This window comes from Polypterus senegalus, chromosome 4 (assembly GCF_016835505.1).
Source record: "Polypterus senegalus isolate Bchr_013 chromosome 4, ASM1683550v1, whole genome shotgun sequence".
NCBI lineage: Eukaryota > Metazoa > Chordata > Cladistia > Polypteriformes > Polypteridae > Polypterus > Polypterus senegalus.
In genome coordinates, this window is record NC_053157.1 from 142,822,556 (window position 1) to 142,844,263 (window position 21,708).

Genomic DNA, 21,708 nt, shown 5'->3' on the forward strand with positions numbered 1-21,708 from the left:
CTAAAGTATGGGGAGAGGACAATCTATTAACATCTTGTTTTGTATTATACATTGTGTCATATTACTGAAATTATATTTAATTAGCTGTGCTACCAAGCTTCGCCCCAGAAATTTCCCAAGAAAATGGGCTTTGGTTATAGTGCTGTGAGCTATTCAGATGTATATACTTTTCTGTATATGATATTTGTATTTTTTAACTAGGGGCTAATATTATTAGTTCACTGGAGCTCCTCTCTCTTGAATATGCCACATACAATTGGCCATAAGTAAAACATTTCTGCCATAGTTCAATCCTTTCTTTTCGTAGTGACTTGGCTTTTGTTGGTGGTCATTGCAAAACACATTTTTAGAGGAAACTGAAATCTTTTCAACTCAAACAGGTAATTAGTAGGAATAATGGGATTTTTGAGTATAAATATAATTTTCCTCCGTAGCACATTCTGTAAAAATGGTAGCTTCAATCACATCTGAATTTAACATTTTGATCTGAAATGAAATCTTATATCATTGCAAAACTTTTGGAGGATTTAGATCAAAAGCTATATATAGTGAATTGATGTTTACTTTAGCTTATAACACATGGCAATTACATTTACAAGCTGTACATTTTTGAGTGTCATGAAATGAACTCAATATTTTAAGCATTGTTCAGATAGAAAAAAACAGTGTAAAGAATTAATATTGTGAATTATGCATGATGTACTAGACATGCTCTGTGTTCTGTCCATTGGGGACCTCTTTTCCTTGAATTGTTAATAAGGTTTTGAATAGGCTTCCACCTTCATATACCTTGGAATGTTTGTCCCCATATATCCCCAATCACAACCTTTCAGGTTGAAATTCTGCTATTCTTGCTATTTCAAGAGTAAAACAAAAGAATTTGTGAGACTGCTTTTAGTTTCTGTGCTCCAATAATATAGAATAATCTACTGTAATAATGAGACAAAGACAGATCAAGTTTTGGGGTTTCCGGCCCCGTATACTGTAAAGAACAAAAAAATCCAATACACTGTATTAGTATTCACATGCGCTTTGCTTTGACTACAGGTCATTGCATGTCCCAGTCTCAGTTGCAGGGGGGAACTTAAATAAGGAGGGAACGGAAATTGAATGGCATGCTGGAAGGGAACCGAAGTGGTGTGTGGGAGGACTGACGTCATCACAGTGGGACCAGGAAGGGATGGAATGCGGAAGTGGCTACGTGGTGTTTTCCAGGCGTCCGGGACTTTATGGTGGCGTTGAATCTGTCTTTCTGCGGGAACAAAAGAAAGAAAGGTTAGTGCCTCGCTCTGATCCCTTGGCCCAAAGTGATACGCGGCTCGTCGGGTCTTTCCGCGGCTTCCTATGCACGCGTGTGTGACACTACCTACATCAGGCCAAAATGGCGGAGTTGTTTAAATCATGTCTTAAAAGTTACTTACTTTCATCTGTTCTTTTATTAATCTTGTAACTAACTACATTGTTTGTCTTTTGTTTTCTCTTCTTGTTATCCGGTGGCGGCCCTGTGTCACCATCTTCTGGATGAAATTCCCTGAAGCTGGTGGAAAGATGAAGAAGAACACTAAGGTCCTGTTTTTTTATGATGTTTGCACAAGTTGACTCTTTCGTACTCTTTTTGTATCTTAGAGGTACAATAAATTAAATCCCCAGCAGTGCCTGGATGGATTTCTGGTTGCAGAGTTCCAGAAGATTTTTTATGATTGAAGTTTTTTCCTTTCCCCACTGACCATCTGACCCTTAGTATAATAAATTTGATTCTTGTTTTTCTTTGTTTCCACTTAATACCATTTGTAAAGCACCTTGGATTATATTTTGCATTGGAAGGTGCTATGTAAATAAATGTTGCTGTGATGAGCTTTGAGACCCAGGGAACAAACCTTGAGCACGGTTTGGGTTGAGGTTGTTGCTTATAACATTCTGCTTCATTTTGTTTTTGTCCATAATTCATATCCATATTTTGAGAAACAAAATAAGAAATAAAATGTCAGACCGTCCTTCTTGCAATGATGTGAATGTGTTGCTAAGTAAGCCACAATGTTTTGTTTTACATGCTCATTGGGTAAGAAGGGAGAGGGACACTGCAGTTTTTTTTTAAATTACTGTCTCACTTTTATGGAGTCTTGTCTCTTCCTTAGAAAGAAATGTTTGTCTTCACTTTTGATAGAGAAGATATAAACAGCAACTAAAAAAATGAGCCACCTGAGAATGTTCATTAGTGTCTTGCTGTTGCTAAAGGTAGTGCATGCAGACTTAACTCACCCAGGTTGCATGATTCTATCTCTGATGTCCCCTACTTGGCCCTGCACTTTCCCTGGTCAGTAGAATGAATATTTCCAGCACTATGTGTTGTCTTTAGTCTACTATCCTGTAGGAGAATTGCACATTGTATTTGCTACTTGCTGTTATTGGCTTTGATGTAAATAAATATAGTTTGTGAGTGAAAGTGTAAAGCCAGTGTCTCTGAGTTAAAATAAAGGTTTCAAAGTAAAGGCACTTCATTAAGTGAGCAGCCTACCATAATAGAGGTCCAGAGGGTGAAACACCAGGATGCAGCACAGATGGTGAAAAAATTAAGATTTTACAGGTAGCTGCTACATAGATGATTTTGACATTTCTTTGTATTCCCCATCTAGAAAAGAATCTAAGGAGTTAGTTGGTACCTTTCATGTTAGATGTTACAGGTGATCTAATAATATGATACAACAAACGGTAATCAGCATTGTTCTTTAATTCACAAGGCTTTTCATTCATAAATGAAAATTGAAAAATAATGTTCCTTCTTAAAGTAATTGAAGTAATAGGGCAAATTGTGAGGATAAAATATTTACTGTATATTTTTATAACCCTAAAAACGTACATTTTTTTAAGTATGAAAATGGAACAGTCAGTGGTCCATATCCTTCTATATAAAAACGGTCGGGTGTCCTTCCGTCCCGTGAGTGCTACGCAGGCGCGGAGTTTCACACACGCCCTGAGCATTTTGCAATGCACAATGGGATTTGTAGTTTCGTTTTTCCAGGTAAAAGATGATTTTCTACTCCAGACTGTGCTATATCTTCTTCTTCTTTCTTACTATATAAAAGCGGTCGGGATTGTCCTTCCGTCCCGTGAGTGGAAAGTGTAGCGGTATTCCGCTTATCACAGACTTACTACTTGCAGCTTGTGGTACGAAGCGACATGATGTGAGCAGAGTTCTGGTGCTCCCATCGTTCCCTTGCTTTTGTACGCGATGCGCTGGAAAAATAGACAAAATTATGTCTCTGGAAATAATTAATGTTGATGGAGTACAAATGCCTCACCGCGTAGTAAATATCAGAGTGGTTCAAAAGGGCGACCTCAATATAGAAAAAAAGTTTAAATTTCATCACAAAAATAACAGAAACTACGAGTATTAAAGTAATACCGCTCAAATGCAATATAACCCAATGAATGTGTTTGTATAAAATATCAAATTGATCTACATATTGAATTGCCTTAAGAAGTGGTCAACTTAAAAGTTGGTCACCTTAAAAGGCGGGTCAGCCTATAGTATATAAACAGTGCTCTGATTTTAAATTATATGAAAATAAAAAATCTATAATTCATTAAAACTCTAAGCAATGTACAAACATATCTAGGCAGCATTTCATATGACATACAGTACATATAAAATATTCATATTTATATAAATTAGTATTTCGAAGAAAGTTATTTAAGCAAAATTGCTTAGAACATAAGGATTCTGTCATTGTTTTCAAAAGAAAGAATACAAGTAAGATCAGCCCAAGATGCATTCACCCCCAAGCCAAGTATGTAATTAAATGGCTGAGTCTCAAGGGTAGCTCACCACCTGCCACCTTTCTTGCAGCAATAGCATAGTCCCATGCATTCTTTCTTAGTATTGCGTACCTATCTCTGATGTCCCCTACTTGGCCCTGCACTTTCCCTGGTCAGTAGAATGAATATTTCCAGTACTATGTGTTGCCTTTAGTCTACAATCCTGTAGGAGAATTGCACATTTATACCCAGGCTGCAGCTCATTGTTGTTAGTGTCCATGTGTATTCCCCTTCCGTGGCATCCCACACAAATATGGGAGTCATACTTCCCTTGTAATAAAGAACTGCCTGACAGAGTTTACAGAGTGATTTCTGTTTAATAGAAAAATCAACTACCTGGTTAATGACATGAAGGTGTGAATGCATTTTATTTAGTGTCACTGGAGAAGTATCAAGCAGTTCAAATGAAAACTATTTCTCAAACAGAAATATCCAAACCAAAAGCAGAAGGTATTGAAGCCTAATAAAAAATGTTTACATGTGTAGCCTTTGTTTAAAGAAAAAGAAAAAAATGTAGGCATTCACACCACTGTTTCAGGACAAAAATACTACTGTTATGATTTAGGCTAAAGACTGAGGTTTTGTAGCTTTTCCTGTTAGAGAAGACATTTTGTGTACTGTGGTCAGGGTCATGGCCTGCATTTCTAGGGGGCAGGTCTCAGGGTCATGACCTTGAATTAATCAGAAAATGGGATATAAGGTCAGCCTTTTGGTCTGAGACTTATCTAAACTGTGGATAAAACCTTATTAACATTGTCAACATTTATGATTAATTTTAATGTCTTGTCTGGCTTTCAACTTATTGCCTGTTATTTGGCTGTGAATTTTGCCTCTCGTCTGGGTTTCAGTCGCTTCATTTTATTTTTATTGTTCTTTGTTTTGCCTTTTGCTTGCTTCTCCCAGTTTACTCAAGAAACTAATTATCTGTTTTTCCTGCACAGTTGGGGCAACTACATTATGTATCATGCAATGTATATCATAATGGACAGCACACATGGATTGGCATCCCAGCCAGGATGGAACAAGCATCCTAACCCGTCCAGGAGGATATGGAAGAATATTTCGGACAAAATGAAATAAATGCATAAATAAATAAAAGAACTGTCAAATGTGAGCATAAATAAATAAATGTGTCATGAAATGAGAGCCTTAATAAATAAATATGTCATGAAATGAGAGCATAAATAAATGTGTCACGAAATATGTTTTTCGTTGCTTATTTATTTATTTCATTTTGTCCGTAACATTCCTGCAAACCGTCATGAAATACGGCTTGAAATAAAACTGTCACTTTCACTCGTCAAAGTTGAGAGGGTGGGCTCCAACACGCCCTCTAGTTACTGATTGGTGAATCGATAGCATAAGAATTAATTAGAAAAATGCTTGCTACTGCCGATGAAATGGATTCTGCCGAAGATATTACGTATTTTAGAGAGAGAATTGAAGATTTATCGGAAGAAATTACAATGTTCCCATTTATATATATACATATATATATATTGTGATGGATGGCCAGGGCCCATGCCTGGCCGGGACGCCCCTTCATCACATCCGCCAGGGGGACAAGGGTGGGGAAACCCAGTATCTCCCCCTGAACGTTAGATGGCAGCCTCCCTGGGTTGCAGCAGTATCTCAGCCTCCCCCAAGTCTTCATGGGGGTTGGAGTTCTGTGAAGCTCTGTGGGGTTCCGCCACAATGGGCTTTAACAGACTTGACTCTCTAAGAAGACAAGGAAAAACTCCCAAAAAAATCCGTGTAGGGAAAAAATGGAAGAAACCTTGTGAAAGGCAGTTCAAAGAGAGACCCCTTTCCAAGTAGGCTGGGTGTGCAGTGAGTGTCAAAAAGAAGGGGGTCAATACAATACAATACACAGAACAAAACACAAGTAATCCTCAAAACACAAGTCATCCTCAATACAATATAATAGTAAAATAAAAATATTACAAGTACAGAGAAGAATTTAACAGTAGATGATATCACATAATATGATTTGGATTTGTTTAGAGTCCTGGAGACCTCAGCCATCACGCTGCCTCCCCCTATTGGCCATTCCACAGCTGAGTTATTGCTGGGCCAGCCAATCCATTGAAAGGACCCCTCCACTCGACGATTCCTATGATCCGCCACCAGAGATGTGATATATACAGGTGGAATCCCATAACAAAATTCATGGGACCATAAAAATATTTCGTTATAACAGAAATTTTGTTATAATGAATATGAGGAAAATACGTATGCTATTGTGACCGGGGTCACCACTGATTTGTCATCTCTAACAGCAGTGGCACAAGGACAGCTCTGTAGCTGATCTGCTACGTCTGGAAACATTAAGCCTAAGACAAAGTAATTGGTGGTCCTCTGCAGGATCAGGATTACCATGTAACATGCTTGTCGCACAATGTTTAGAACATTCAACACTGGGTTTTGACCTGCTCCTTCTCACACTCTCCTAGTCTGCCACAGTGGTGATTGCAAGCCACTGTTGTTCTTCTAATATGAAGATGGGAGCTAAATCAGGACGATTACCATGTTGCAGCTCCTAACAAAGCTCTTATTTTGAATGAAGTCTTGAGACTGTAGCTGCCTTCTCTATGAGGTGATAAAGTACCTGTATTTTCCTTCGAAACCTAGACTGAACTTCCTGACTCTCATGCAACTCTGTGACACAAGGTTGACAATACCTGTATAAAAACACAGGTATGGATATACAGTAGAATGAAAATGAGATGTTAGATGTAACTTTTTTCAGCGTAAACTGACACCATTTCTCACTTTATTCATTCATTGCATAGAAAACCTTAATAAGTGCAATGAAACTCGAACAGTACAGTATCCACACACAACACAACTACTCATGTGGATGCTCAGTGGAGCAATGAATTTAGTTATACCTCTTATGAAATTGCAAAACGTCCTTTAGGGCTAACAAGATAGAGACAGCCTGTTGCAGGGTTCCCGACTCAACAAAAGTTTAGACATGGCATTAAGTATTTTTTGGATCACATTATTATCTCTGGTGGCCATTTTGTTGGTCAAAAAATGTTTTTTATACTGAAAATTACATTTCATTAAAAAAAATCTGTTAAATATCATGTTGTATGAACATGGGCCCACAAAAAGTATTTGTTATTCTAAAAATGTTGCTATTTTGTATTCATGATAAATATATATAGAATGTAAAGCTGACTGACTCACTCACTCACTCACTCACTTACTCACTCTCTTATTCACTCATCAACAAAAACACTATTTAACATTTTTGCTAAAGAACAGAAATTTGTCAGGATTGTACACCCAGGTAGTTATCCACAAAGAAAGGACATTTTGGAATATCAATATTTATAGAATAAAAAAAAACACACAAAAAAAAACCTAAATACCCCAAAATCTCAAAAATCCCAAAGGTTGTGAGGGAGATTGACTGTTTACTGGTTGGGTAAGGGCGGCACGGTGGCGCAGTGGTAGCGCTGCTGCCTCGCAGTTAGGAGACCCGGGTTCACTTCCCGGGTCCTCCCTGCGTGGAGTTTGCATGTTCTCCCCGTGTCTGCGTTTCCTCCGGGTGCTCCGGTTTCCTCCCACAATCCAAAGACATGCAGGTTAGGTGGATTGGCGATTCTAAATTGGCCCTAGTGTGTGTTTGTGTGTGTCTTGAGGTGGGTTGGCACCCTGCCCAGAATTGGTTCCTGCCTTGTGCCCTGTGTTGGCTGGGATTGGCTCCAGCAGACCCCCATGACCCTGTAATTGGATTCAGCGGGTTAGAAAATGGATGGATGTATGGTTGGGTAAGGCTTGGCACATGTTTTAATCCTTTGAATCTTTATAGATGGATTTGGACAGCATACAGGCTTGGGCAGATTTGTGGCAGTTGAAGTTTAATGTAAATAAATGTAAAGTATTACATGTAGGAAGTAAAAATGTTAGGTTTAAAATCACAGTGAGAGGTTTGAAAATCGAAAGTACATCTTATGAGAAGGATTTAGGATTCTTAGTGGACTCGACACTATCAACTACCAGACAGTGTTCAAAAGCCATTAAGAAGGCTAACAGAACATTAGGTTATATAGCACAACGTGTAGAGGACAAGTCCAATGATGTTATGGTGAAGCTTTATAACACACTGGTGAGTCCTCATCTGGAATACTGTAATGTATTTTGTTCTCCATACTACAAGAAGGACATAGCAACACTAGCAAAGGTCCAGAGAAGAGTGGCTAGGCTCATTCCAGGACTGCAGGAAAAGAACGATGAGGAAAGATTACAACAGCTGATCCTTTTCAGTTTAAGCAAAAATAGGAGGAGACATGATTAAAATGTTTAAAATTATGAAAAGAATTAATACAGTGGATCGAGACTGTTATTTTAAAATGAGTTCATCAAGAACAAGGTGACACAGGTGGAAACTTGTTAAGGGTAAATTGTGTGTGATAGACAGTAGGACTTTAGGGACTTTCAAAATTAGACTTGATGTCTTTTAAAAGAATTAAGTGGATAGGACTGGTGAGGACTGGTGGTGGGCTGAATGGCCTGTCCTTGTCTAGATTGTTCTAATGTACTAATGTTCTAAAGGTCAGGAACTAGTTTCTGTTAGTCATGGGAAAACTGGCATGAGGCTAGATATAATTTTCCAGCACAACTGGAAGGTGTAGGAGATCATGTTGCCCTTGTAAGGGATCCACAATTGAAAGGTGTCTCCTTAAAGCCTTCTGAAGTTTTGTATTGTAGAAATACCTTGGAGCACTAAAGGACTTTTAGCCTGGTGTTACTGCAGAAAAAATTGGTCATCCATGACTATTGAAGTGATTCTGCACATTGGTGTAAATGACTCCAGGAATGAGCTTAAAGCTGCCGATTGGCATTTTAATTGCTTCTGGAAGAACTTAAAAAATGTAACCAGGTAGGCAGGTGTTCTGTAAGGTGCAAGCCTTTGTTTAATTTAAAGTCTGAGTTCATGATTTGTTTATCACTGTTAATAAGTGCACAATTTTTGATATATTTGATGTTTCCGGGTGCAGAGAGTTTTCAGGTGCACAGAGATTTCATAAAGACTGTCTTTCAATTTCTTTTTTACTTTAATGCATTTATCATTATGAACAGTGCCCCCAATAACATTTTTTTGAAATCACTTTGCTTATTATTATTTTGGTCTTAACATCATTGTATTTTCCTTTATATGAAATGAATAAATCACCTACAATCTAATAGATCTGAGCCAAACAGTATTTTTAAAAAGGCTTTTTAAAATAGTGACTTTTGGCTATTAGTCAAGTATTTCATTATTAATTATAAAGGGTATTTTGCAATATATTTTTAATAAGTTGACCCCTGTAAACATACCTTCTATACGAACATACATACCATACACTAACGCTTTACATTAATCCATTATCAAACCTACTTAATCCAGATAAGAGTGGTGAAGGCCAGCTATTTTTGTCAGTTTGTATTTTTTATATTATTGGGAAAAAACAAGCATACTGCATATGGACTTAGCAGCCTGTCCTTTATACCACATTACAGCAATATTTTATCATGTAGTAATGTTTTCCTTACATACAATACAATGATATTTCAAAAAGCTGCTCTAATTAGCTTTACATAATTTTTTCTCATTAAGAGCCTGCCTAAGAAATACTGTACATCATTCTTGCTGTGTGTCAGTAAGAAAATCCTTGGAAGAATGCATATATAATTATTGATCCATTTTCTGTTTCGGTTTATATTTAATTAATGCATGCTATTCTCAAAGGTCATTGGCATCTATAACAATTAAAAAAATAACATCATAAATTATAATTTTTCAAGTGGGTCACTAGCAACAAAACAGCAAAAAAATCTGTCGTGGTTGTTTATGTGAAACAATGTCAGACATACAGCATTTTAAGAAAGACCATATCTTCCTTTGGTTTACAGTTGTTCTAATGTTTTATTTATATTTTTAAATAAAGACATTCATGCAAATGACAATATTGCAAATGTACAGGTACAGAAAGTTCTTCAATGACAAAGGACTATAAATTATATTTATCGAAAAAGGTAGCAGTGGACAACAAAGACAAAACATTTTCTAAAACATATTTTAAGATGTTGCATATACAAATGAAATTTATTTCATTTTTTTCTAAAATTTACTTTGGGGTATGTTGGTACAAGATGTACCACTTTCCTTTTACCACTCTTGGCACCTGCCTATAGTTCTCATTATGACCCGAAGTCCACTTGGATGCCATGCAGAATGTTTAGTTTCCTCTCAGATTTCAAACAGATGCACATCTGACCTGAAACAGAATCCAGTTAATGGTCAATATGACGGTGTATGTGACTGAACCCTGGGATTGAATGGTGCCCTTCAGGATTGGCTACTGCCATGTGCCCGGTGCTGGTAGGATTGGTTCCACCACTCAGATAGAGAGATTATTATGACCAGAAATTGTCTTGCATTAAATCCTGTATGTCTGAATCCAAGACGATTTCACTTGAAAAATATTTAGCAAACATTTGAAAAGGAGACGAGTAGTCTCCTGCAAAAATATATTTCAATGTTTGAGAACATTTTTTGATGATTATTAATAATTAAGCTTTAGACTTTCTTGTTTGTTATTTCTTTACATTGTGGTGAAATCAACAAAAGTGCTCTATTGTGATTGCATCAGCTATGGCATGTTCCGTGTTACATAAAAGGCATAGATAACGGTATTTCCTCTAAATGAAACAATTATTTAAGGTTCCTGACTCCTTTGTGGTGGTATAATGAATCTATTCTCCAGCAATGCTAATTTGAAAGCAGCAAAGCCTTCATTCTAACAAGTTATTCAGTCCTTGAAAGATATATTAATTATTTCAATGCTTCACTCATTAAGAAACTTCCATGTAAGTCAAAATATTGCATGCGTATTTAGCTAAGCTTAAAAAATGGATGCCAAGGATATTTGTTTGGAAATAATACAGATGTATACATAATAAAAGAAAAAAAATTGACTTTCTGGATTAATGATTACCTTTTGTGCAACATTTTTATGCTCATTAAACTTGTGTTTAACAAATCATTTCAAAGATAGTAAACACAAGGGAATACAGTTAAGATTTTACTGACACAAAAAAATCAAAATATAAATATAATGAGTGAGAAAAAAGGGTGCCTTCACATAAAGTAAAGCACACCGTGACTTTATGTCCAACCCCTTTGCATGTGGCATAATCCAACTGGACAAATAAAAGGAAACAAAAGCAATGACTTCTGTATTTAAGGTTATATGCAGGTAGCAGAGGTGAAGTACCTAAGAGTTGAACAAAGTTTTAGTTAAAAAAGAAAGCAGGGTTTGTTACCAAAACTAACATCTCACTTAAAAAGGATAGACAGAGCGTCATACTATGGGCAAGTGCAGGTCAAAAGCAGGACCATTAACCAAGACCACAACATCTTCAGAAAGGTGAAGGCTAAGAATAGAATATAAGAAATGCCAAGGTTAGAACCAGCAATGCTTATAAATGTTTACTGCAAGATAAATCAGTGGACTGTTCAATTCACTTGCTGTCATTTCGCAAACAAGTGAACAGATGGAAAGACACAGATGATAAGCAAATGTGGAGGCAAATAGGAACAGTGCAGTTCTGTTGGTAAATAAGAATGAGCCGACTCCACAGAAAAAACTAGAACAGACATTCAGAATGTTTCTTTAGTGGCTGAATTAACAACAAAAAAAAGACAGCGACTTTCTGTGAGCTGTCAGACTGCAGACAATATGAAGAGAAGGCAGATGTTGGTGTGATGTGTTTGAGAGAGAAACACATCAGGATGAGCACAAAACAAATGTTTGCTGTTGCCTTAACAGGGAGGTAAATGAACAAAACGATGAAAACAGTCACTGGAAACTTGGGCACTTCTACGTTAAGACGGCAGCAGCATCAGGAAAGCTGAACAGATAATGCTTATTGAGGTGGACTGACCTGAAATCAAACTTGTAAAAAAAATGCCTTGGACAAAAGAGCAACACATCAGGAAACTATAAGCATGTTGCGTTCACCAGTCCTCCTAGCAGCACAATTCCACTTTTGAGAATGTTATTTATGTTATGTTAGATGTGTGCAAACATTAAATCTAAGGATGTATATGGGAATGATTCTGGTGGTATAGCAATACATACCAATGCTGAATTGCTAATCGGCTCACCCCTTTATGTCTACCTCTGATTTAACAGAATAGACCAACAAGGCAAGCAAAGGAGTGGTTTTAGATCCTTTATACAGTTATTATACAGTAGTCTTTTGACATGCCAAAAAGCAAAGTGAGTGAGTGTGATAATCATACCATACAACCTGGCTGTAAAACAACTTCTGAGTTCTATGGTGTTCAAGTGGTTCCTAGCTTTTATAGTAATGCTGTTGCAGCTCAGATGACCCATGTCATGGAGGTGTCTTGGTTCTTCCAGCTTCTTCAGCTCTGTGTCTAACCCTATAAGGCTGATCTATCCTTGAGACAGTTTACTGGTTTCCTTTTTTGGTATTACTAGGGGGGCAAGCCCCCCGGCGCCTTCTGCACCCAACCCCCAGTTGCAGCCTTTCTGCCTTATGAAGAGGGGGGCTGAACACACCCCAAGGAGATGCAGTGGCTCCTCCGAAACCCCCTCTTAAACGGTGATACAATGGGAAACAAATACAGTTTTTTTTTTACTTCCTCTTTGCTCGATCAGCTGCTGGCTTGCTGCTGCTGCTTCTGCCGTGCTGGGTGATCTGCATCTTGCGTGGCGCTTCATACATTTAAATGCCTGTACAGCAGCTGATCTACTCTTCGTCATTTATTTCTGGCCCTTGGCATGGTTAAATCTCTTGGCACTCTTCGTTAAGTTTCGGCTCGCAGGACATGAGTTCTTGATATTTATTAGTTTAGAATTTAAAAATAGAATAAGAATTTGAAAATCTAACAGCATCATATTAAACTTCGATAAATTCTGAAAAGAATGATACCAAACAAATATATGTGGGTTTTAAAATAAGTCAGATTTAAAACGTGACAAAAAACGTGACATAAAAAGTCGCATAAAATGATTCCACATAATCGTTGCACTTTTAGGCTTAGGATTTTATATATAGAGAGTAGAGTAGATTTATAAGCTTTTCTGTTCTAAACCATGCTTTTGGTGTATAAAGTCAGATAGAAGTCACCATCTGATCACCACATTTGGAGAGAGTGTGTAATTCAGTAGGCATACAAGCTAAGCAGATCTAGCAATTCTGTTTAATCAGCTGGTTCAGACCAGTTCTTATCAAAATACTCAAGTGATCAGTGCACACCTTACAAAATGTAAACATATGTGAGCTGAGAAATCTAATATCCATATGACCTAAACAATGCAAACTAATCATCTGAAATGCATTTAACATCCTATTGCTGAAAAAATAGACTTTTAATAATGCTGCTAAGTAAGAATATCATATTCCCCACACTGTAAAACCTTAATAATGCAGTACTAATGGTATCATTAAAGTCACGCTGTGATGCCACATCATACTGGGAATATTTCAAAAATGGGGTTTTAGACAGTCATACATATGTGTGTTTCTGTACTTTATGTTATTATTTTGGGGATTTTCACCATGTTTTTGGTTAGTTTTTCATATAAGTTGTAGAACTGGTCTCTGTTTTGCATTTGTTTGTATTTTGGCCTTGCATATTGTTGAAGCAAGTGGCTGTGTCTCATTTTGAATGAGTAAGTAAAGGAAAACAGTATTGAGGGTGACAAGACGACACCTAATTGTAGGCCTACATGAGAAAAGTCTACACGTTGAAACAAGAGGTTTATGGTTTAGGAGAGGTCACCACAAACACTTTCCATGACAAAACACATACATTTTCAGATTTTTTTTTAAATTTGAATTTGAAATGATTCCATAGGTCTGTACTAAAATCTTACTGGACAGAAATCTCTGTATACTTTACAGATTTAAGTATGCTGGAATTTCTCTAACACAAACCATTCCCGTGAGATATCGGATTCACCATTTTGAAAATAATTGTTGATTTAAAAACAAATAAGTTTGCTTTGTGGTATAAGTGTTGTTCATGCTCAGAATATTATTTAAAGTATATTTTGAGCTAAAAAGGTCAGTTTTCTTTGTTCTTAACATCAGTTGAGGTGTCAGCAATGCAAAATCAAGTAAAAATCAAGTATTTGATTTACGTTTTTTGCTCTCAATCAGTATTTTTTCACATTAATGTTTTCATTATATGATAACAATAATAATAGTAGTAGCTCACTACTCAAAGCACTAAATGCCAACGTCTTTTACTTTGTACCGACCGATAGATGGGCTTCAGCAAAAAGTCATTTGAGAAATTTCTTTTTCTTCAGTTTTGTTCTTCAATAAAACCATACTTTTGTGAAAATGTTTATTGGATATTTGGGCTTCAGTCTTCACACATCCTACACTTCACGTCAACATTATGTTGTTATCACTATAACATATGAAAACATTTCTGTTTTAGCTGTGTGTTTAGCATTTCTTGCCTCGTATTTCCTCTGTCATGTTATATTTACACAGATTGGAACACATATGAAATGTATGCATTTCAAATCGCGGCATTTCATTACTTTTCATTATTTTTCCTTACAAATGCATTGCCAGATAAACACTTTGTCATGGATGGCTTGGCCGGACTGGGGGAACAAGTATGGACAGAGCATTACCTCCCCCGGAATGCTAGATGGCAGCGGTGCCTCGGACTCCCGCAGGGCTTCATGGGAGATGGAGTTGGATATAGCCCTGTTGTGATCCAGGGGCGCTGCAGCTGTTCCTCAGCCCATGTGGGACGTTTTTCCTCCACACCTGGAAGTGCTGCCGGAAGTGGGGCAACGATTACCTGAAGCACTTCCGGGTGTCTTATAAAAGGGGCCAGCAGACAGTACTCAGTGAGAAGGGAGACAAAGCTTGCTGAGGAAGAGTGGAGGAGAATAAGAAAGAGAAGAAGGAAAGGAATTGATTTATTGTGTGCTGTGCTTGGGACTGTGTGTTGTACTTGTGGGAACAGTGAAGACGTTGCCCACAAGTGAAGAAACAAAATAAAAAAACACTTGTGCTTGTATAAGTGTGCCTCCTGTGTATGTCTGTGTCGGGTTGGGTGGCTGGCTCGCCTCTTACAGTTGTCACAACTTTAACACAAACTTACGTTGTGCAACAGAGTGATGCCTTCTTCTGACTGAGTGGGGAGTGGAGGGTATAGCAGGAAGAGCTCTGCTAAACAACACATTTCCAAAACAAAAGTGGGCTAACCTCACAGTGAGCTAGGAGCTTCTTTGCGTATATCAGGAAAATTTTAGAAGGTCAGAGAAATTTTAAAAACTTGTAAGCTTCAGGGATTCTAGTGGTAACTGGTGGTTGGTCAGGAAAATGGGAAACAAAACCGAAATGCAGCTATTTAAAGCTAAAATTAACTATTTTGTGTTCTGAATCATAACAAATAAACTGACTAAAAATTAATACCAAAAATTTGTTTTAGTAGCGAATAAATGGGCTCCAATTAAGTGAAGTGAAAACCTGCAGCCACTGGGTCTCTCCAGGGGCCTCATGTACTCACACGGCGTACAGACAAATGCGGAAATGTGTTTACGCACAAAAAAATCCAGATGCATAAATTTGTCCATTTGCCAACTTCCACGTTCTTCTACATAAATCCCAATCAGCATGAAAAGTAACGCATGTGCACGCACCTACTGTCCCGCCCAAACTCCTCCCAGAATTACACCCCTTTGAATATGCAAATCAATATAAATAGCCTTTAAGCTCAGCCTTCTGTAAAAAGGCAATGATTAAAAAACAAGAGGGAAAATAGAAGAATTTCAGTCGCCGTGAAAAAGCGAGTCGTAGCCCACCGTCTGAGTGTCATGTGAAAACTTATTAGGGTACAGAGAAAAGAAAAGGCACACAGTGGGGAAAAAGCATGAAATGTCAACTTTAATCTCTAAATTTCCACTTTAATCAGGTACTTTATTTTGTCATTAAAGTAGAACATATAAACTTAATCTTAAAATCGTTTAATTTACTAGTTTCTCAATCCCATCGTAACAAAAGTAGCACGTTAAATGCTTTGTTTTGTATTTGATCTTCTATGTGCTCTATGTGTGTGAATCACTATGTGCTTCCAGGCTTTCTCTTCCTCTGACAGGACACAGAATCCATTACATTTGTGATATTACAGCTCTCTGAATAATTAAAATACTGAAATGTATATGTGATATTATTTTCATGATGATAGGAGTAAAAGCATGCTATTAAACATGGAAACACGGTGGCGCAGTGATTGTTCATGTCTCATGCAAGATTCTTGCTGCGCTGTGTGCTACCTTCGATGAAATACTTTATTGTAGCAGTACTGTCTCTTTCAAAAATACTAACCTCCAATTCCTGTCCTTACTTTTCTTTCTTCAAATACCCATTTTCCACACAATCAGCTCTGTAATAGTCGTTAAGCCATCTGTAAGCTTAGAGCGCCGATTCTTTAAAACTTTTAAGGAACATCGAAATATGTTCATAGTACTTGTTTAATTATTCTATCCATCTATCCTTCAGTGTCGCGTCAGCACCAGCAAGAACAGAGCGCGCGGCAGGAACAATCCATGAATGGAGCGCCAGTGGCTCGCTAGCGCTGCGGCACCATGTAGTTAAAGTTAAAGTTTTATCTGTATAATATAATAAACATATTTTTCTGCATTTCATCTTAAAAATGTTATCGTCATCATATATAAATACGCACTTTATAAAGTCGCTCAGGTTGTGCAAGATTATAACTGTAATGCAAGCTTACCGTTAGGTGATTGTACTTATAAGTACAAAGCGTTCGACAAGGAGCTCTTGATGGACTGATTGAGTGCGTTTATAGTTCTTGGGATGAAACTGTTTCAGAACCGCGAGGAAAGGCTGTGAAGCGTTTGCTGTTTAAGAGTAGTTCAGTAGACAGCATAGCTGAGGCAGCGTATACCGATAATTCTCTTTCCGATCAGCTGCTATACAGCTGTGATTCACACTCAGATACAGTGATATAAATACTCTGAGTGGTGCAGTGAGAGCAATATGGAACAAGATGACCCAATGTGAGAGTAAAAACGCTAAAGCAGTTATGGTATTTGGGAATAGTTTGACCATTCTGTGGACCATTATATTGTTTCAGGTTAATTACAATCAGATGCATTAAACTAACAAACAAAATGTGGTTAATTTCAGTGTATTTATAAAGCCACGTCAGGGCTGTGGATCTAAAAAAGAAAGGATAACCACACAGGAACAGTAGCACTGCTTTAACGCTGGGTGTCGCCAGTCAGCAAAAACCGAGCAGAGAACTTGCGTACGCCAGGGTATGAGCTACCGTGGAAATGTGTGTGGCTTTACACCTAGTTTAGTTTTTATACATCGCGATTTGAATGTGAAAATGTTCTTATGCAACATTTTTATCCGTTTATACATGAGGCCCCAGGACTGTAATTGACTGTCATTTTCTTAGGCTATAAAATTACTGATTCTGGGCTCAATATGGTTCAAGCTATGGTATTAGTCATTCAAGAATGGAAGACACCTAATTTCATTTAATGCTTTCATGGCATTTGCCAACTACTATTGTTGATTCATCGAAAAACCTTTAGTTCTGTTATTGCCCCAATTACTTAACTTGCCAAAAAGAGTGCTACAAAATTTGTATAGACAATAAATGCCCAACAGACTTTTCGTCTTTAAATTAATTACCTATCACAACTCCTAGTTAGAGAGCTATAGAAATGATTCACCCTGTCACCAACACTTTAATGATGACCCATTCTCACCCTGCAGTTACATCATGTGGTGCCTTTAACTAGGGGACTTTGGAAGGAATAATGACAAACATCCATTAGTTTGTGCCATGTTCCACCTGGGGAAATAACAAGCTGGACCTGCTCTATTCAAATGTTAAGTGCCTTTAAGTATAAACTACTGGCTCCTTTAGGCAAATCTGATTTAGCTTATTCTCAGCTACAAGCCTGTTATTAGATGGCAACCTCTTCCCACCAGAATAGTGACAAAGTGGAGCCTGGAGGCTGAAATGTTTGTGAATGACTGCTTCCAAATGACAGCCTGGAAAATTATGGTATTGATATTGAGGGACTCAGTCACTGCATCACAGATTATATTAACATTTGCATTGACACTGTGGTACCCTCAAAGACAATGTGTTGCTTTGCAAACAACAAATCTCAGATTAGTATGGAGCTAGCCATCAGTATGGTCTGTCCATAATTAAAGACAAAGTAAGAAGACAACTGATGAGGTGACACACAGTAAAAGCTGCAGCACCAGATGGATCCTGTCCTCAAGTTCTTAAAGCCTGTGCTGATCAACTTTATGATGTCCTCTGTCATTTGTTCAGTCTGTCTGTAAGGCTCCAGAAAGTGCAATTGCTGTGGAAAACATTTTGCATTGCTTCTGTTTCAATGAAGGCAGGTGCCTATATACCTGATGACTACAGACCACTGGCACTTACATCTCATATCATAAAGACCTCTAAGAGGCTGGACCTGGATTATATGAATTCTCTTGTGGTAGACCACCTGGACCCACTGCATTTTGCCTGTTGGATAAAGGTTGGAGTGGAGGATGCAATTATCTATCTGCTCCTTAGAACGTATTCTCATATAGGCAAGGCTGGCAGCACTATGAGGATTTTGTTTTTTGATTTCTTCAGTGCCTTCAATACCATCCAGCCATTCTTGTTAAGGGGTGAACTCAGAGATATGCTGGTGGATTAGCCTATGGTGTCCTGGATAATGGACTATCTGTCTTTCTGACTGTAGTTTCTTTGCCTCTGATGTGGATGTGAGCAACACTGGAGCACCACAAGGAACAGTCCTGTTTCCTTTTCCCTTTACTCTGTACCACTCAGATGATACATACGACACTGGGTCATGTCAATTGCAGAAATTCTCTGACAGTTCTGCACTAATGGGGTGTACTGAGAAGGGGGATGAGATGGAATATTGGAGTCACGAGGAGAAGTTTGTTTCATGGTGCAGAAAGAAATTTTTGCTACTTAACATCAGCTTTCAACATCAATGATAGTCTCAGAACAGAGATGAACTACAGTATATAAGAAAGTGCAGAGCAGGCTCTTTTTCCATAAGTGACTATGATCCTTTAATGTGTGGAAGTAACATCCTTCACATCTTTTACAACTCTGATGTCCAGTGCAGTTTTCTGTGGTGTGGTGTGGTGTATTGGGCTGGTAACCTCATTTTGAGATAGGCCCACCGAATTAATAAGCTAATTAAAAGGGCAGGCTCAGTTATGAGACACAGTCTGGTCCTCCTTGAGGTAGCAGCAAAGTGAACAATGCTGCACATCCTCACTCCAACGAATTATTCAGTAGAACTGTGTCAATAAACGCTACTGGGAGTCATTTATACCAAAAGCAATACTTCTGCATAATGCCTCACTGTGACATATACCTTCTATCTATCTTCCTACTTAATTAAAGAGTTATATTAAAATTCAGTACATTGCTGTTTGGGTTTGGATCAAAGAATGGAATACCTACCAAATAATTCATGACAAGTTTGGTTTTTTTTTTTATTTTGCTTGTTTATTGATAAAGTAGTTTGACATGAGAAGGTGGATGGCCTGGAATTTTGGGTGCATTTAATTTTTTATATTAATTTGAAAGTGTGTGTTTTTTTCTTTTAGCAGATACCTTTAAGCTCTCTGATTGTACATATCATTGACACCCTTTCCATGCAATAGGAGAGTAATTACTAAGTTCGTTATGAAAAGGGCAAGCAGAGAGGACTGCCCAAAGATGAAGTCATTGCAGTCTGTCAAAGCATTGGATCCAAAAGGAAAATTTTTCTACAGAACCAAAATGTTGATAGCACTAACACTGATGCTCGAATTCGATTTGATTTCAATTCACAATGTCCCAATTTTGATTCAATATTGATTTTATTTTGATTTAATTAGTGAACACTGATATATTTATTTGAAGTGTTTTTCTGAGTTTTTTTTTTTTAGATTACTTAACCATGCATTGAGAAAATTAATATAATGTGACAAATTTTAGTAACACTTTATTTGAAGGGTGTCTACATAGTATCTTCCTAATACATGCATAAGCATGGAATTATATTTAAGAAGCAATAGTTGACTAGTAATGAACAGTTACTAACAAAATAGTATTTCTCATTTTAAAACAAAAAAGTTTGCATAGCACTCATTCAAAATTCACCATAATTTAACTAAACATATGTACTGTATCACCACAAATATTATGGGGGGGGCTCCTTGTTTTAATGCAATGCAATGACATATACTTTATTAGATATCTTTATCATCTTGTGAATATTATTCTGAATTAATCAAATATTGCTTCTTAAATAATAAATATTTGTTTTTCAATAACCTATTCATGTGTTATGAATCTCCATGTTTCTGTTCTCATCCTTTTTTTTGTTTTTTCTATCCTCCCTGGCCATCGTACCTTCATTTTATTCTATGTTAATTAGTATTGCCTAATTTTATTTTTATATTTAGTTTTTTTTTTTTTTCTTTTTTTCTCTTCTTTCATCCTGTAAAGCACTTTGAACTACTGTATATACTCATGTATAAGTCGGGTCTTAAAACCTGAAAAATCGATCATAAAATCAGACTCCGACTTATACGCCCATTCGAAAATGCAACACTTAATTTTTTTTTTTAACAGCTTCTTGTCTCCTCCAATCTCGCATCAGTTTCTCAGACGCATCAAATTTTGTTGCAGCAGCACAGTTACCAATTTCTTTCGCTACTTCAACGACGTTTAATTTAAAACCAGCTTCATATTTTCTTCTGATTGAATGCTCCATTGTAGATAAGGGATGCTCTTACGATAAAGGTGTATGAGGGTGTGAGATGCAAAAAACACAAATCAGTACAAACGTTGCTTCGGATAGTTTAGATATTACCGTGTGGTCATGTAGGCATAATAGAGAGAGACAGAGGTTAGAAGCACGTGCTGATACACCCACATAGAAAAAAAAGGCAGTGCGCTCCGTGGTTACTCTTTCAGGTGGGCATTAGCATATCTTAATCCCTTGTACAAATAGCATGAGTTTTCCACATTCAACTTATATGAGGGGTGGCACAGTGGTAGCACTGCTGCCTCGCAGTAAGGAGACCTGGGTTCGCTTCCTGAGTCCTACCTGCGTGGACTTTTCATGTTCTCCCCGTGTCTGTGTGGGTTTCCTCTGGGTGCTCCAGTTTCCTCCTACAGTCCAAAGACATGTAGGTTAGGTGCATTGGCAATCCTAAATTGTCCTTGGTGTGTGTGTGTGCCCTGAGGTGGGCTGGCACCCTGCCTGGGGTTTGTTCCTGCCTTGCACCCTGTGTTGACTGGGATTGGCTCCAGTAGACCCCTGTGACCCTGTGTTAGGATATAGCGGGTTGGATAAAGGGATGGACTTATACAAGCGACATTATAAAATACCAGAAATTATAAGATAAAATCAATTCACGACTTATCTGCGAGTATATACGGTACATCTTTTATTTGAAAATGTGCTATATAAATAAATGTTGTTTTTGTTGTTGTTGTTGTTGACATCCTTTAACTTAACTGTTAGCCAAGTGTATTTCTCTATTGGACATTTAAAATAATCTTGAATTAAATTTGAAATTAATGTACAACGTGAAGACTCATGTCTTTCTATATTTCTACAGGTTACACATATCTTCATTTGCTCACGTGTAGCAGTAACGCTAATCAGTCATGAAAATGTGTCCTCACAGTTCCTTCTCAGACATTAGGGAAGCATTTCAAAATGAGGATGTTGGCAACGGTGTTGAATGAATGGAACATAAAAGACAAAGAACCAGCCATTGTGACTGACAATGCCGCTAATATGATCC

The 21,708-nt window shown here is 37.5% G+C and overlaps 1 protein-coding gene across 1 annotated transcript in view; it reads right to left on the minus strand.

Moving 5' to 3' along the window:
- Positions 1 to 1,065: 1,065 nt before the first annotated feature.
- Positions 1,066 to 21,708, minus strand: part of LOC120527687 (gamma-aminobutyric acid receptor subunit alpha-4-like) — a 256,176-nt gene continuing 235,533 nt past the window's right edge. The window contains exon 9 of the mRNA XM_039751389.1: positions 1,066 to 1,252. Within this exon, the coding sequence (XP_039607323.1) occupies positions 1,160 to 1,252 (93 nt within the window). The 3' untranslated portion in view covers positions 1,066 to 1,159. The remainder of the gene's footprint in view (positions 1,253 to 21,708) is intronic.